At 47.0% G+C, this 18,339-nt stretch overlaps 1 protein-coding gene across 1 annotated transcript in view; it reads left to right on the forward strand.

Moving 5' to 3' along the window:
- MEI1 (meiotic double-stranded break formation protein 1) overlaps positions 1-18,339 on the forward strand; it is a 57,760-nt gene that overhangs the window by 27,484 nt on the left and 11,937 nt on the right. The window contains exons 17-24 of the mRNA XM_008144899.3: positions 274-371; positions 891-1,059; positions 1,440-1,587; positions 6,452-6,727; positions 13,540-13,705; positions 14,825-14,929; positions 15,969-16,079; positions 16,388-16,548. Of these exons, the coding sequence (XP_008143121.2) occupies positions 274-371; positions 891-1,059; positions 1,440-1,587; positions 6,452-6,727; positions 13,540-13,705; positions 14,825-14,929; positions 15,969-16,079; positions 16,388-16,548 (1,234 nt within the window). The remainder of the gene's footprint in view (positions 1-273; positions 372-890; positions 1,060-1,439; positions 1,588-6,451; positions 6,728-13,539; positions 13,706-14,824; positions 14,930-15,968; positions 16,080-16,387; positions 16,549-18,339) is intronic.

The following is an 18,339-nucleotide window of genomic DNA, read 5'->3' on the forward strand; positions in this document are numbered from 1 at the left end:
AGGTCAGGGAGGAGCCTGCAACCGAGATACATGCCCTTGACTGGAGTTGAACCCGGGACCCTTTGGTCCACAGGCTGACACTCTATCCACTGAGCCAAACTGGCTAGGGCCATATTTACTTTCTTACAGCCACCTTCAGACCTCCTCTACCAAGGCCATGGTTAGAATATCGCTGGGCTCTGGCACAAAGCAGTGGCACCCCAGTACATGTAGGGGTAATGCTGTCCCAGCCAAAGTAGCAATGTCTTCTCTCTCTTTGTTCTTCCCTCTAAGTCACTCAGCCCTGAACCAGGTGTGTTCCAGTTTCCTCTACTACTTGTGCATCAACCTCCTCTCAGCTCCAGAGAACACAGGGCCACCTTCCCAAGAAGGTAAGATGCTGCTATCCGACTACTCATGAGGTCTGTGGTGGTCTTTTAGAGTCTTTGTTGCTGTTGTTAATCCTCACCCAGTTTTTTTAGAGAGATTGGAAGGGAGGGAGGGAAAAGAGAGGAGGGAAGAAGAGAGAGAGAGAGAGAGAGAGAGAGAGAGAGAGAGAGAGAGAGAGAGAGAGAACTGATCATATGTCCTGCAGTTATTTGTCTCATCTGTTTTCCCCACCAGCTGCCTGGAGGTACTGGAGATAGGGCCTGTGTCTCACAGCCTGGCCTAGAGTAGCCACTCAGTGAACATTTGTCAAATGAATGTATGAAAGAATGTATCCATGGAACCTTTCGTCTCTCCTGGTTGGCTGGAAGCTGCATAAAGGAAGAGAGAATTCTGATTTGCCTTTATCCTGCATGTACCCTTGCTACCTTGTGCAGTACTCGTCGTGTAGCAGATACTTATGTGCTCATCACCTACTCTCATGTGTTCTCTGTGTGGCTTTCTCCCAATTATCTTCTCTCCAGAACTCGCTGCAGTGTCTGAGGTCCTGCAGCACGGGCTGCCCCAGCTCAGCAGCAGGAGCCCTGAAAGCCTCGCCCTCCTCTCGGATTGCCAGTATGTGGAGGGAGCTGCTCGCCAGAGACAGTTCTGCATCCTGCTCCTCTTCTACCTGGCCTACATCCACGAGGACAGGTCTTCCTCCCCCCAGAAACTAGCCCATTAAACACACAAATGCTTAGTGATAAGTACCAGAAGAAGGGGGTGGACTGGCTGCCAGAGCGGGACCTCCGGACCTCCAGAAGTAGCATCCGTCTTTTTAACAATGCCGGTTCAGCTGGCTCTCACCATCTGGGTGTGAGTGAGGAGTCTCTGGTCCCTAACAGCCTTGCACAAAGCATAGAACCATGTGTTGTGAGTGTGATAATGCTTTGTTAAGTACGTATGGCATGCTCTTTGTGCAAGGTGTCATTAGGCTGTGGACATGCTGGAGCAGAATGACAGTGGCTAAGGGAGGATGTGGCAAGGCTGGACAGCTACCTCCGCCTCTCTCACTCAGGCTCTTTGGTTGACAGGTTTGTCTCAAAGGCAGACTTATCTGTGGCTGTGCAGAGCTTCCTCCTGTCTCTGCAGGCCCAGGGTGAGCGCCCTCCACTTGTGGTTCTCAGAGCATCCATCTATCTGCTTGCAGTCTGCCAGGACAAAGACGATGTGCTAGATGAGGTATGGGCCCCACTCCCGGCACTCCTCCTCCGGCACCTCTGTACATTGTGGCTCCTTGGGAGACTCTGATGTGTGTATAGAGAAGAGAGAGAGTTGGGGTAGGGAGAGGGGGGAGGGTGCTGACACATACAGAGCCTATGAAATTTAGTTAATTCTCTCAACAGTCCTGGGAGGCAAAGATTATTTCCTTTTCACAGACAAGAAAATCAAGACTTGGGTTAAAGTAATTTTCTGTAGGTCACACAGTTCATCGATGGGGGAGCCAGACTTCAACTCAGACTTGACCAATTCCCAAGGCCCTTTTCTTAGCACCAAGTCCAGTTTGTGTAGGAGAGTGGTGTGAGGTATTTCCTTCTGGTAACAGTTTATCAAACAAAGCGGGTTGCTGAAACCCAGATGATAGTTTTTTGTTTTTAAATATATTTTTATTCTCTAGCTCTTTATTCAGAGAGGAAGGGAGAGAGGAGAGAGAGAGAGATAGAGACATCAATGATGAGAGAGAATCATTAATGGGCTACCTCCTGCATACCCCTCACCGGGGATCGAGCCCACAACCCAGGCATGTGCCTTGACCAGAATTGAACCTGAGACTCTTCAGTCTGCAGGCCGACACTCTATCCACTGATCCAAAGCAACTAGGGCATTTTTTGTTTTTTTTTTTGTTGTTGTTGTTTTGTTTCATTTTTTAATATATTTTTATTGATTTCAGAGAAGAAGGTAGAGGGAGAGAGAGATAGAAACATCAATGATGAGAGAGAATCATTAATTGTCTGCCTCCTGCACGCCCCCTACTAGGGATGGAGCCCACAACCCAGGCATGTGCCCTGACCCAGAATAGAACTGTGACCTCTTGATAGGTCAACGCTCAACCACTGAGCAACACTGGCTGGGACAGATTATTGTCAGTCAGGCTGATCTCAAATCACTTTTGATGGTGTTTATGTATATCAAGTTTTTTCTTCTCTAGCTCTTTATAAACTCTTGGGGACAAGGACTATGTCTGATTCATCACTGAATCTCATTTTCATTGAAGATTGCTTCTGCTCCTTAGACATGGAACCTTTAGCCTCAACCTAAGGATACTCTTCCTTCACTCACTATTAATTTTGCCTCTTTTTTTATTACGGTTGGGGCAAATGTGATGTAAGCAAACTTGGTTTAATTTGAATGGAAGCAGGAAGGTATAGTCGAAGTGCAATGGATTTTCAAGAAAGATAGATCTAGGTATACAATGTCCCATTGTCTCTCTTTTTATGGTATTAGCAACTATTGGTGATCATTGCCTTGATTCATTTATTAGTGAATGCAAAATAATAATACCCTAATTCTGTTGTTTTCTCTTTGTTTATTAATTGGAATACTTTAATTAAAAAAACTTGCCTTATCAACTATTTGTTACTATGAATGATAGATTGTATAGGAAGAATAGGTTGAATATTTGATCCAAGGAGATTTTTATTTTTAGTATTGTTATGAACTCTTGGATTTCAAAATATTTGATGTGTTTCAATCCACTATAGATATTAGCCTTTTGAGGCTCAAGTTGTTCTATCTTTGTCCAGTGGGAGCCTCTTCATGCTAGTTCCTAAGTCCTTTTGACACAACCCTAGTAGTCTTTAACAGAGTTTGGGCTTTCTAGTACAGTGGTCGGCAAACTCATTAGTCAACAGAGCCAAATATCAACAGTACAACTATTGAAATTTCTTTTGAGAGCCGAAAACCGACTTCTGCGCATGGGTCACGAAGTTTCAATCGCACTGTATGTGCGCACCCGCACGTGGTATTTTGTGGAAGAGCCACACTCAAGGGGCCAAAGAACCGCATGTGGCTCGCAAGCTGCAGTTTGCCGACCACTGTTCTAGTATGATGAGAGACTTCTGGGGGTGCAGGTGAGGACCCACAATAGTTGCTGTGTTGGTGTCTCTGGGAATGGAAATTTCAGAGTGTCAAGCCCTACTTATTTCCTGGAAGCTCTTACTTTTCAGTAACTTCTCTCTAGTTTTATCAGCATTTCCTAAGCCCTTGACCACTACTCAAATAAATAAGCACATGATTTTTTTATTTGTTTCTCAACATTTTAGCAACTCAAACAATGTGGCTTGACCACTTGACAGGGACCAGGTGCCATGTGGGGTCCTGTCAGGGTTGAGGTGAAACAAACACGTTCTCTACCCTCAGGGAGCCCTGGTTTGCCAGGAGAGACAAAGCATTTCCTATAAGGCAGGCAGCAACAGCAGTGAGTGCTCTCCTGGAGCCTGAAGGACTGGCCAGGAGCTCTGACAGCACATGGGAGATGGTTGCATCAGGAGAGGCTTCCTGGAGGAGAGTGAGGTGAAGGGAGAATTTTCAGGCTGAGAGTAGAGCAAGATTTAAGATACAGAATTGGGAAGTTGCCCAGTCTACACACTCAGGTAAGGGAGACTAGTTTAGTGTGCCTTTGCTAAGACATGAGAGACAGTGGAGAGAAGCCGGACTTATATCTTTAATAACATGCTTGAAAATGAAATTAAGAAATCAATCCCATTTACAATAGCATCAATAAATGATATACATAGGAAAACTATTTAACAAAAAGGTGCAAGGATTTGTACACTGAAAATTACAAAACATCATTGACATATGATGACAGGAGATTTGAGTTGGTTGTTGGGCACACAGTGCCATATACAGTTCTTATAACAAAGGAGCCCACACCTGAAACCTATATGTTCATGTGGACCAATGTCAACCCAATAAGTTTAACAAAAAATCATTGAAATAAATGAAAGAAGACCTAAATAAATAGAAAGACATTCTTCTGTGCTCATGAAGCAGAAGACTTAATAACCAATTATAAGATAAGTTACTTCTGTGGATACATTATACAACACAATGACTATAGCTAACAATAATACTACTTTGTATATTTGAAAGTTGCTAAGAGATTAAATCTGAAAAGCTCTCATCACAAGAAAAAAAATTTTGTAAGTATGTGAGCTGGTGGATATTAACTAAACTTATATTAATAATTTCACAATGTATACATTTATCAAATTCTTATATTGAACATAATAATATGTCAATTATATCTCAACAACACTAGAAAGAAAAGGAGACTTAATAGTGTTCAGATGGCAGTACTCCCCAAATTGATCTATAGATTCAACACAATCCCGATCAAAATTTCAGTTGCCTTTTTTTCAGAGGACTCACACTTTTATTTATTTATTTATTTAAAAATACATATTTTTTATTGATTTCAGAGAGGAAGAGAGAGGGAGAGAGAGATAGATACATAAATGATGAGAGAGAATTATTGATCGGATGCCTCCTGCACACCCCATACTGGGGATCGAGCCCGCAGCCTGGGCATGTGCCCTTGGCCGGAATTGAACTTGGGACCCTTCAGTTTGTGGGCTGACCCTCTATCCACTGAGCCAAACTGGCTAGGGCTGGAGGACTCACACTTTAAAAATTTATTTTGATTGATTTTTGGAGGAAGGGAGGAAAGGAGAGAGAGAAAGAGAGGAACGTCAGTGTTTGTTGTTCCACCTATTCGTGCATACCCTGCTCGTTTCCTGCATGTGCCCTGACGGCTGATGGAAGCCGCAGCCTTGGCAGCTTTGGCCGACTGGGATGACACTCCACCCAACTGAGCCACCTGGCCAGGACAGGACTCCCATTTTTTTATTTCAAAGCTACAGTAATCAAGACAGTGTGGTTTTTGGCATTAGAATAGACATCTAGATCAATGGAGTAGAATTGAGAGTCCAAAAATAAACCCATAAATAAAAGTACAAAAAAATTAAAAACCAAAAAACCCCCATATATTTACGGTCAGTTGATTTTTTTATAAGGATGCCAAGACAATTTAATAAGCAAAGAATAGTCTTTTAAACAAAATAGTGCTGAAACAACTGGATGTTCACATGCAAAGAATGAACTTGGGCCCTAGCCAGTTTGGCTCAGTGCGTCGGACTGTGGACTCAAGGGTTCTGTGTTCGATTCCAGTCAAGGGCACATGCCAGAGTTGCGGGCTTGATCCCCAGTAGGGAGTGTGCAGGATGCAGCCAATCAATGATTCTCTCTCATTTTTTTATGCTTCTATCTCTATTTCCCTCTCCCTTCCTCTCTGAAATCAATAAAATATATTTAAAAAATAACCCAGAAGAATGAAGTTGGACCCATACCTCATACTATACACAAAAATTAACTAAAAAAATGGATCAAAGGGCTAAATGAAAGGGCCACAGATATAAACTATAAAACTCTTAGAATATCACATTAAGGAATATGAACCTTGTTAGATGTGCAGTGGGAAGAGAGGATGTTGAGAGTTAATAAATGATTCAACACATCTTTTGCTGCGTCTGTGCCAGGCCCTATACCAGGTGTTCATAGATTAATCTGCCACAGTCCCTGCCCTCAAGCAGCTCAAGTCTGTTGTGAGAGGTAAACACATATGCTGACAGTCACAACACACTGTGGTAAATTTATTTATAGAGCTGGGTTTCTCAGCCTTGGCACTATTAACATTTCACACAGTATAATTCTTTCCTGTGGGAGGTTGCCCTGTGTTTTATAGGATATTTAGTGATATCCCTGCTCTCTCCCACTAGATGTCAGTAGTACTCCCCCAATCAAGACCAAAAATGTCTAAACATTTCTAAAGGTCCCTTAGGGAGCAAAATCACCCCTGAGAACCACTGTCATAGGTAAGCACAGCAGAGTTTCTTCTCCCAGGAGGCGCTGGGGTGAGTCAGTGAAGATGTCCTGGAGTACTGAGATGCCAGTATATTCTCCCCAGTCACGCCTTGGCTATGTTTGTGAGGGTCTCTTGAGCTTCTGCAAGGTGTATTTAGCCTCTTCCTTTCTTTGCTTGCAGGCTGTGGTCAGTGCCATCAGAAAGTTTCTAGAGGGCATCACGGACTTGCACCTCATCTACACCCACCACCCCCTCCTGCTCAGGTTCTTCCTGTTGTATCCAGAGCTGATGAGTAGGTTTGGGCATCGTGTCCTGGAACTTTGGTTCTCCTGGGAAGAGAGCAGCTATGAGGAGCTGGATGATGTCCCCTCTGCTGGGCAGCCCACCCTCCCTGCCAGCTTAGCGGCCTTGTTCCACATACTCAGAAGCAGCCCCAGCATCCTGCTTATTTTGCTAGTAGGTAACCATGCTCATTTCTGCATTCCGAGATCGTGGGCGCTCTCTCTCTCTCTCTCTCTCTCTCTTCTCTCTCTCTCTCTCTCTCGGCTGGTTTACTGAGGTCAGGGGGTACCAGCACCTGCTTCTGCCCACCTCTGGACTTAATGCTGTTCCCATGTGAGTAAGAATGTTCCCATGTGAGTAGAAAGTCCTTTTGGCTGGCAGGTGCCTGGTTCCTGTGAGTCTGGACCCTGTCCTAAGTCTGATGGCAGTCTGCTCACTGAGAGATATGTACCCCTCTGCCCGCCCAGGGGATATAACTATGAGATGCTAAGCTCAACCCCATTCCTCTCACCTCCCTGTCTTCTCTAAAGCAGATTCTGTTAAGAAGGGCTTAATATCAGAGGAGACCCCTGGGCCATGTAGATGGAGATGTCTGATTGCAGAGGGACTGTGCCTTTTTTCTGCCATGACTAAACATGATAATGGTACACGTGCAACACACTTCCCTGGGCATACCCAGAAGACTCAGAAACCCCAGTGCTTTTTTATGAAGTAAGACATCCCTATAATTCCTGTCAGGTATATCAGATAAGTAGATTGCCTGCTGTCTGCAGTTTGTAAAACACTGACTTTAACTTCACCTTTTTTTCTTTCATTCAAGAAAGCACATTGAAAACAAATTAATGAGAGTGATATTATAGAGGTAACTGTTATAATTTACATATTTAAAAAATTGTTTGTATGCCCTCTCCAGTATGCTAAGTGGTTAGAGCATTGGCCTGCGCACCAAAGGGTCATGGGTTCGATTCGCAGTTAAGGGTGAGTACCTGGTTTGCAGGCTTGATCCCCCGGCCCCAGTCAGAGCACATGCGGGAGGCAACCAATCAATGTGTCTCTCTCACATTGATGTTTCTCCACACCCCCCTCCTTCCCTCTCTCCCCTCTCCCTCCCTTCCACTCTCTTTAAAAATCAATGGAGACTGTCTGGTGTTGCTCAGTAATTGAGCATCAACCCAGGAACCAAGAGGCCACTGGTTCGATTCCTGGTCAGGGCACATGTCCAGGTTGCAGACTCGATCCCCTATTGGGGGGCGTGCAGGAGGCAGCCGATTGATGATGTTTCTCTTTCATCGGTGTTTTTATCTCTCTATCCCTCTCCCTTTCTCTCTCTCTCTAAAAAAAAAAAATCAATAAAAACACATTTAAAAATCAATGGAAAGAATATCCTCGGGTGAGGATTAACAAAAATAAATAAAATAAAATAAATTATTTGATACTTTGTATTTACTGAGCAATTACTAGTGACAGGTCCTAAACTGGTGGCAGCACACCAGCATAGAAGACACTTGGTTTAGAGCTACTGCCTTCAATGCTAGTTCACCTGCTTGGTGCCTCCTTAGTCCAGGAAGAATGGCACAGCCTATCAGAGACAATGAGATGCCTTTTATGTTCTTATCATCAACAAACACCTGACTTTATTGGGGTGATGTGGTGAAAATAACACTTGCATGTTATATATCACACATCCTTAGGTACCAATCTCTGTCAGCATTTACACGGGGCACACACTTCCCACTCAGACTTTCATCTTGTGAAGTCGCACATGTGTTGGCTTGATAAGGACCACATTCGTGCTTTGGCTTTCTTGGAGAGAGAAACCGGAGAAGGAATGGGTTAAAAATAAAGCATTAGTGCATAGGGGAGGAAGGCAAGATGGGACACCAGGGAGAATAGCAATGAACCGAGCTAAGATACTGGATTTTCTTCATCAGATGAAGTGTTCTTCACGCATAGTAGGTACTTTATTTGCTGACCCATTGAATTCGGGGTTTGGACAGATCCAAGTCTCTCAAAAAAAGGGGGTGGGTGGAGAATTTGGATCTTCTGGGAGACATACTAATGATGGTATCTTTTTTTTTTTTCTTTTAAAAGGATGAAGAAATAGGTTGAGAGAGATTTGCTCAAGGTCACAGGAGTTGACATTAAAACCCAGATTTGGACTCTGTGTCTAATATTCTTTTCAGTGAACTGAGCTAACTCAGAACAAGAGAGAAATCAACCTTGATTCAGTGTTCCATCTAATGGAAGAGCTGTTCGTTTGAGCACTGCGGATTGTTAACCTAAAAATAAAAGGCCAGGGTGAAAGGCAACAAGAATGTATTAAGATCCAATCAGGAAGCACTGATTCAGGCAGAAACCCAAAGAGTGTTCCAATTAGGAAGTGAAGGCCAATTAGTGAGAAAGGGAAGGGGAACAATTTCTTGAATAGAAGGAAGGAATTTTTATGGGTGTTAATAAGCTAAGAAAGGATTTTCTAAAGGTGCAAATAAGCTAACATGGATGATGCTGATTCTAAAGAATGCCTTTAATTTTCAGTTCTAGTCTTAAGCTCTGCTTTCCTGTTATCTTTGCAAACTTGTTTGGAATACAGTGTTGCTTTAGGCTCAGTGCAAAGGCTGTTTTGTCCTGTTTTAACGTTCCAAAGGTTTGAGGAGTAAGATGTGCAAGGCAGTTCTGGGATGGCAGCTCCCACTCCATTTTTTGTTGTTGTTAATCCTCACCCCAGGATAGATTTCCGTTGTTTTTTAGAGAGAGTGGAAGGGACGGGGAGAGACGGAGAGAGAGAGAGAAAAACATCGATGTGAGAAGGACATATTACTGGTTGTCTCCAGGCCAGGACTGGCTGGGGGACTGAGCTTGCAACCGAGGTACATGCCCTTGCCTGGAATCGAACCGGGACCCTTCAGTCCTTGGGCCAACACTCTTCCCACTCCATTTTAAGTGGCTTTGTTTACATTATTTTCCCACAGGCTGATGAGGGAATCAGAGGCAACAAACCCCTAACAACTGTACTAACAGTGTGGCAATAAAGGTCAGGCAGAGTACTTGGGTGGCAGGAAGGGCACAAAGGTGACATAAATGCTGATCCTCAAAGAACTTGACAAGTGCAAGGGTTGCCAGGCCAGTACAGCAACATGGAAGTGTTTATTGTAATTCAGGGACAGTGCGTAGTGTGGGGTGGTTCTTGAGCTTGTAAGATGTGTCACAGGAGATGAGGTTGGAGCAGGTTTTTATTTTTATTTTTTTATTATTATTTTTTAAATATATTTTATTGATTTTTTACAGAGAGGAAGAGAGAGGGATAGAGAGTCAGAAACATCGATGAGAGAGAAACATCGATCAGTTGCCTCCTGCACACCCCCCACTGGGGATGTGCCCGAAACCAATGTACATGCCCTTGACCGGAAATCGAACCTGGGACCCTTGAGTCCGCAGGCCGACGCTCTATCCACTGAGCCAAACCGGTTTCGGCTGGAGCAGGTTTTTAGAGGCCTTGAATTCAGTCATTCACTTTCTCATTTATCATACATCTGTTTGGTATTTATTAGGCACTAGGCATTCGGATACAAAGATAACTCAGTTATAGTTGGTCAGTCCTTGCCCTCGAGGAAATCACAAATGCTTGTTTCATCTCTGTCACCTTGTAGAGACTTATAAAGATGAAGGCTTCTCTGAGCTTTGGTTTTCTCAACGTGTAAAATGGAGATAACGGGAGGATAAATGAAAGAACACATAGGAACACTCTTGGTATGCTGCACACAGTACCCTGGGCTGTGGGAGTGGCTGGGGAGTCTAAGCCCCTCTAGGCTTAGTCCTGGTTGCTCTAGATGTCCTCCACCTGGATCCAGACTGAGCCACAGAGTGAGAAGGCTAAAAAGGGCTAATTCCAATGTAACCCTGATATTTGGGGCTAGTGATCTGAATCCATGCCAGCAAGCTCAGTGTACATTCTTGATAACCTATAATTAAGTCACTACCTCCTTCCCAGATACTGGTCTTGCAGAACCTGTTACCGTGAACAGTGCACTGCTCCGGAGGGAGGGTTATTAACTCTGGCACCAGGCCAGACCATCAGATACGGCCTGGAGACCCCCAACACCTGGGGGCCTTCTTGCAAGGCCCTCGAAAAGGACCGGAAGCATAATCCATATTTGCGGGACAAAGACCACAGGGAGATATAAAGGAAAGCCCCCTGCGTGTTTCTTCGCTCAGATTTGGAAGGCTGTTCCCTGAGTCCGCCGGCGTATTAAACAGTGCCCCTCCTCTTCTTGGAAGCGTCCTTGGTTTCCTTTGGTCTTCTGCAACAGCAGAAAGCGAATCTCAGAGGAGCTTATTGAATTGCCCAAGGTCCTATCGCTAATGAGGGTCATGACCATGATTGGAGCCTAAAGTTAGCTTTGCACTAACTCAGATCCTAGAAACACCAGTGGTAAAACAACAACAAAACAGTGAGGAACAACTTTGTTGTCTGTTATATATATATATATAATTCCTACCATTTTCCCCCAACTTCTAGCCGCAGGAGGGGAAAAGAGTCTAAAAATATGTGTTGGTACCAATTTCTGTTTTCGATACGGGTAATTAACAACTGAAAACAAAGCTGTTAATTGCCACTCTTGTCAATGGGTGGTCTTTCATGTAGGTGGTTCAGATGTGAAAAAACAATGATGTCACAGAGCTGTTTGTTCCCTGCTTGGCCATGGCACCCTGGCTGGTCTGGTCCCAGAGAGTTCTTGACAGCTCTGAGCAGGAGAGATTACAGAGTGGGCTGTGTTCTGCCCAGAGCCTTCCCACTGACCCATGTGCGGGGCGCACACACTCCCCTGGCATTCACCATGGCCACCAAAGGCTGAGTAGCCCCCTTTCTTTTGGGCCTTTAAAATGTACTCACTCAGATTTCTGAGGGACCAGATCTGGCAATCGGGCAGACACTTGCAGTTGGTGGAGGAGGACCTGGAAACTGGTTTGGCCTTGGGCCCTGTGACCTTGGGAAAATCACACCCCCTCTGGGCTTCAGCCTCATATTCTGTGAAGTACAAGGGTTGATGGAAATGAACTGAGATTCCCTTCAGCCTTCCCATTCTGTGATCCTGTCCTGCCAGAGAGGTTCCCTCAACCCTACCAGGTGACAACGATGCAGCTTGTCTCATCCTGCCCTTCATCAGCTCCTAGAGACCAGGCCACTGCTTTCTTGCTAGGCAGACTACTTTGCCCCAGTTTCCTCATTTGAAAAATTGGGGTGACACCTACCTGGAAGAGTTACTGTGAAGACAGATAAACAAACATTCGGCTACTATTTAAATACAGCACAGTACCTGACATTTTTAGGCCTTCATTGAGTGGCTGCTATTGGGATGATGGTTGTTTCTCTGGCAGCTGTGGAGGTTTGTGAAGAGCCAAGGCAGACACTGTGCCATCCAGTGGTCAGCACACTTGGAGCTTTTTGGTCTGGAGCCCTGTAGTCACGTTTCTGCGCGTCAGGAGCTGATCTTCCGGGACAGGGAGTCTGTGTGTGACCTTGGGTTCATAGCACGCAGCCCTCACTGACGCACGTTAGCCTGTCCAAAGGAATTGGCTTGTTGGAGCTGGTGGGTGCCAGGAGCCATCAGTGGGAGAGCCTGTGGCGCAGCTTCTGACTGGCTGTGCCTTTAACATATATCTGTTAAAGTAACCGTGAAAGCGAATAAACGGAATAAACTGCAATGTCCTTTCCCACCTTCTGAACCCAAGGCTTTCACAGCTTGGAGCAGAAATAGCCAGACTGCCATGGCAGAGAAAAGGCCCGACCTGGTCCTCTGAGTCTGCCCTAACCCGTTAAGGGGCACCTCTCTCCCCGTCTCCTCTTTCCCCTTAAGGCACACGCCGGTCTGCTGTCCTGAAATAACCTTTCCTTGACCCCGGTGCTTCCATTTGCATGAGAGAGGCATCCTAGAAAGTAGAAAGCGCTTTGGGCTTGGAGTTAGGCGTCAGCGCCTTCAAATCTTAGCTGTGCCACATACTGGTTTATGTGACCTTTGACATATCATTGGCCATGTAGGAAATGTCCAAACCTGTAGGGAATTTTTATGAGTTTATTGAGCCAAACTGATGACAATTAGCAAAATCTCAGTGCGCTGAGAAAGTGCTCCGAGGAACGGTGATGTGCTGATCAGATGTGCTGTCACTGGGTGGCACAGTGTCTGCCTTGGCTCTTCACAAACCGCCACAGCTGCCAGAGGAACAACCATCATCTCAACAGCAGCCACTCACTTAGGGTCTAATAAGTCCTGCAGCTCATCTTATACATCAGAGTCAGAGAAGCCATAAGGAGGGTTACATGAAATCCATTGGTGGTGGATTAGAAGGCGGGAGGAAACAAATGGGGGTGGGGGCTGGGGGGTGTAGGGGGAATCTCTGGGATTGGATAGAAAGTGAAACGGAGAGAGAAACACTTCTTTTCCATTGTTGGGTATGAGATGGTTAACAGTTACAGCACATAGAGATGGCATGTGTGTCCTGAGGGATCTGGAAAAGGAGATTACTCTGACATTTCAAAGGTTTGCTATTTTAGTTGTAAAAAGACAATAGAGGGGCTCACTTTTAAGGTAAAGAATGACCTTTGTCAAGGAAGCTACAGGCCGAGGATGTGACTACCCACCAGGACTCGCTTTTAGTTAGGAATTTTTAAGTTCAGACCATCCTATGTGGTTATCTTCTGAGTTTGTAGGGCCTGCCATGCTGGCCTTCCCTGAGTGTGTCAGATTTCGCATGTGGCCCCTTTTTCATCTACAACATGCAATCTCTCTAAGCCTCTGTGTCCTCGGCTTAGAATGGACCTATAGGATGTCAGGCTGGTACATAATGGGTGCTGACTAGGTGAGCACTTCTTTCCGCAGGTTCTCTGGGACCATCATCCCGAGCCCTTTCCCAGCCCCTCTCTCCTCGAGTGTCTACCGGTCTCTAACCAGGATGCCCTTTGAGCTCTGACCTTCTTCTTTCCCGCTCAGGATCTCATCTCTTCCAGCCCGGTGGATATAGCCCGCAAGGTACTGATTGTCCTGAGGACCTTTTTGAGAAGGAATGAGGATGTCCACGTGGGTGGTCTCATCCGAGGTCACTTCCTGCTGATCCTACAGCATCTGCTGGTGGAGTATGGGGACTCCCCATTAGAAGGTCAGTCTGCAGAGCTGGGGGCACGTTTTGACCTGAAAGGTCAGTAAGACATGGGCCTCTGCCCTGAAGAGGTCTGCTCCGGAGAGAGAATCAGTTTTCTCTGCAAAAGATAAGTCAGGCGAGTGTGGCATCAAACTAAACGTCACCTCCTCCCTCTCACTGGAGGGGGGGCGCTCAACATATTTGGTTTGATGTGTGTGTGTGTGTGTGTGTGTGTGTGGTTTTATGTTTAATGACTGTGTGTTTAGCATGGGTGGGTGTGTTTAATGAATGGGTGCATGTCCCTACCCTGCACGGCATGTGCTGAGAGCTGTTTGTCACAAGAATGGCAGCCTCCAGTTGGTGAAAAGAAAGCTGGAGGAGGCCAGGGAGGCAGCCGCAGCCAGCAGGAGCCGGGGAGAGGGAGGATCAGTGGTGTATTAGAAGCTTCCAGGGAGATCCAGGATAGTTTCCAAATCTGGAATGGGACTCCCTGAAGCCAAGGAAGCTTGATGTTCGGTACAGTATGAAGACACTGCAAAGGCTGAGATTGGTTTGTCTTTTCCTATTTTTAGGAAGTTGAATTTTTAAATTAAATTTCCAAGCAATTTAGTGCTTGGAAATTGGAGGAGAGCTGTGGCACTTGCACTTGGTCCAGTCCTGATTTGGGGTGGGGTGGAAATAGATTTAAGGGTGTCTGGAGGAGCTGAGTCCTTCCTTTGCAGGGAAGGATGAGCTCCATCTAACTGACAACAGTGCTTAAAAGCCATGAGATTCTGTGGAAACAGGTAGTGGGAACACTGTGGGCATTGGGTTCAGATTTGGGTTCAAGTCCTGGCCCTGCCATTTATTAGCTGTGGGACCTTGAAGAAGTCACTCAGCCTCTCTAGGCCTCAATTTTCTTTACTGCAAAATAGGAATAAAAATCCCTGTTTCACATGGTTTTAAGTGAAATAGTGAATTTCTGGCACCCAACACATGGTTGGCCCTCAGTGTGTCAGTTGCGCCTGTGCCCAATGAAGAAGGAAGAAGGCAGGAAGTAGGAATAAATCCCAATAAACCTTTTACAGCCCCATGGGTATCTGACCTTGAGGTGATCCGAGCATCAGACCCCTGACCAGCCCTTCTTGTTCTTCACAGCCTTGGGGAACCTGCCGTTGCTGCTGAGCCTCCTCTCGGTCCTGCAGCTGAGGAACGAGTCAGAACAGGAACTGGACAGCATGGCCATGATGCTCCTTCACCAAGGTGCCAGCTTGAAGGCCCGGGCTGGGTGTGCCAGGGTGCTCCTTTCTTCCCTCCTTTCATCCCTGTGGGCTTCTTGCTAAGGGCCCTTTCAGATCTTTCTCTGTTTGGGAGACACTCCCCAAAATAGAGGTTTACATAAAACTATGTGATAAGCACACGCAGTGCAGTTGGGAAGGCCTGGGCTTGTTCTTAGGTTAATCACTAGCTACATGACCTTGGACAATCACCTCGCCTCTGTGAGCCTTATGTTCCTCACAGGTAAAACAATAGCACGACCTGATTTAGGGTTAAGATAAGGAATAACTGTAGCTGTATAATCCACACAGTGCTTGGCACACAGCAGGTTTTATATTGGGGTCATGGGGGCAAGGGAGCAGGGAGTGGCAATCCCCCGGAGGGAAGGGATGTGTCCTATAGACGTCTGTTTTACAGTGCAGTAACTGCTCTGATGAGGGCTAGGGGAGCACTGAGAGGCATCTCATCTTGCCTTGAGAGGTTAAGGAAGGCTTCATGGGGGAGGTGAACTTTGAGCTGAATCTTGATTGTGAATAGGAATTAAGGAGTTAGTCAGATGGGGGTGATGTGAGAGAGAGAATATGGGAAGGTCAGGGCATTGCACATGGATGGTTACAGAGCTCCCCTGGGAAGGTGGTTAGTGCCCCACTGCTGGGAGAATTCAGAGGCTGGATCCTCTTCCCGTTGAGGGTAGCAGGTTGGCCTGGATGACCTCTGCACACCCTCCCACCTGGAGTCTGTGCTGGCATGAGCTGTAATAGGATGCCCCTTGACCACCTAAACCAGTGCATTCTGCTCTAAGGGGCAGCTGTGGGCTGCTTTCCAGGTGTTTGTTCAGATGGAGGGTGTGACGATGCCTTCGGGCTTCCTTCATTGGCTGTAATACTGAGGATACTTGGTTTGGGTTTGGTCCCCAAGACTGAAATGGTCAGTTGAGGCCACTGTCTGTGAGCAGTGTGAGTGCTGATGCGCATTAAAGGCAGAGTGCTGCGCGATGGGTGCCGGGGCCTCGCGTCTTTTGCAGTGAGCAAGCTGTGTGGGAAGTGCAGCCCCACGGACATGGACATCCTGCAGCCTTCCTTCAACTTCCTGTATTGGAGCCTTCACCAGACCACCCTGGGCAGTCAGAGAAGAGGTGCTGGGGCCCAGGCCGTGACAGTGAAGAGGAGGGGTGCTGGGCAGTGTCTGGGGCCCTTGCTGCCCTCGGTTTTTCCATCTCAAAAAAATAAATGGGGATGTGGCTGGCCTAGATGGTCATAGGTCCTTTCTGCTTCTGATAACCTGTGTTCTGGAATGAAGCTGGGCCCTTAGGAGCTCCAGCTGGTCCCTGGGCCCATTCACTGTGTGCGTGAAGCCCCTTTGGGTGCTAACTAAGCATCCTGTGGCGCTGAGCTGGGCTCCTGTGTAACCAACTCGTGCGGCCCTGCCTGTGGACCTCTGCAGCTGCTGCAGTGCTCCTGAGCAGCACCGCTTTGATCAAGCTCCTGGAGAAGACGCTGGCGCTCACCTGGGCCGGGGAGGGCTCGCCCGGGGCCACGCTGCTCTGCTCTGCCTGGCTGCTCACTGCCTCCTTTTCTGCCCAGCAGCACGATGGCAGTCTCCAGGTTAGTCTCTGACCCCGGGGGCTTTGGTGGCCTGCAGTCACCTCCTGGGTGGCATAAAGGTCCTGAGGTCTGGTCCCAGATCTATGGCTTATCAGCTGTGTAACCTCGGCAAGATATTTAACTTTCTGAGCTTCCGTTTTCTTGCCTATAATACGGGGGGAAATACATCCAGAGTTGTTGTCAGGAGGTTTATATTAATCCATTTAGCACACCTGGATCACCTACATGCATGCCAGGCTGTATTCTAGACACAGAGAAATAATTAATGAATACAGCACGCCCCTCCCCCCACCTTGAGTAACATGTATTTGTAGGTAAAGATAGTGGGGCAAGTCATTCCGGGGAAAGAGAACAATATGGGCAAAGGCAGGAAGCTGCACAAATGTAGGACAGGATGTGCATAGCTGGAGAGTGGAGAGGTCTTCTGTAGCCAGAACGTATGGAGTGGACTCTCGGCTGGGTAGGAAGGCAGAAGCCCACCTGTGACCTTAAGTGCTGGGTGGCAAGTGTCATTGTGGTTGTCTGAGAAGGTGATGCAGGGAACCAGGGAGCAGTGGACACGCCCACAGAGCCCCTCCTCTCCGCTCAGCCCTCCGCCTGTAGGACTCGTCATCCCAGGGCCTTGCAGAGCTCCTCTGTGGGCTGCTGTCCATTCGGGTGTCTCCTCCTTAAGGCTGGCTGCTCCCTGTAGACAGAAGCCATCTCCTCGTCTTCGAGGTATCCTCACACTGTGCCCAGCCCTGTGCCAATCTAGTGCCAGGCACACACTCAGTAGCGTAGAAGTGAAATCACTTTTAAAGTTTGGCCTCTAGGGCGGCAGCAATCAGTGGTGGATCTATGCCACAGCAGATCTGCAGTGTGCAGGAACCTTTCCTGCTTTGCTGTGGGAAGCTGTTGGACCTCCCCGTATGCCTGCAGTCACCTGCTGGCTGGAAGCCTGTCCTTGGCTCTGCCCCGGCCCTCAACTCACACCTAGCCAATTACCTAATACCTTCGCTCTGATCCTCCCCACTGCCCGAGAGCCTAGGCCTGATCGTTCATCCTGACCGCTAACGTGGCCTATTCATCATTTCCGAGCCCCCAGCCTCTCCCCTCCTCCACATCTGTCCGCACAGCCAGTCTGTCCACACGTCCCCTCTGCCTACACCCCTGTGGCTCTTGGTTCTGCACGTGGCTGCTGAGACCCTGCTTACGTCGCCCCTCTGCTGCCTTACTTTCTGCCTTCCACCTCCTGCCCTGTTCTCTTACCAAGTGTTTTTTCCGTTCTTAGTCAACTGTGCTCTTTCGCATCTCCAGACCTTTGTTTGTTTGTTTGTTTTTTTTGATTGGTTTTTAATAGCCTTAATTTTTAAGACAGTTTAAATTTGCAGAAAAATTGAGCAGACAGCACCAAGAGTGCCCATATAACCCTCACAAACTTTCCTCTATTAACATCTCACGTTAGTATGGAATCTCCATACCTTTATACACACCTTCTGCCTAGGACCTGCCGATTCCACCAGCCAACAAGCATTTTTGAGGAACTGCTTTGTGTCAGAACATGACAGATCCGAGCACAGAAGTCGTTCCTGCCTTCAGGCGGCTCGTGTTCTGAATGAGGAATGCAGAGCAGGCTCTCGGCTTTGAACCTGCCACCCCTCCGAAGCCCTGCTTGGTCATTGCTTTGATGTTAAGGAGCACATTCACCAGTGCTGCCCCTCATCTGTTCCTCACAGTAGCTCTGGAGGAAGTGAAAGTAGGGGGCATTGTCCCCATTTCATTGGTGAAGGAAGTAAGGCAGGCAAGTAAGTG

This window comes from Eptesicus fuscus, chromosome 7 (assembly GCF_027574615.1).
Source record: "Eptesicus fuscus isolate TK198812 chromosome 7, DD_ASM_mEF_20220401, whole genome shotgun sequence".
Taxonomy (NCBI): domain Eukaryota; kingdom Metazoa; phylum Chordata; class Mammalia; order Chiroptera; family Vespertilionidae; genus Eptesicus; species Eptesicus fuscus.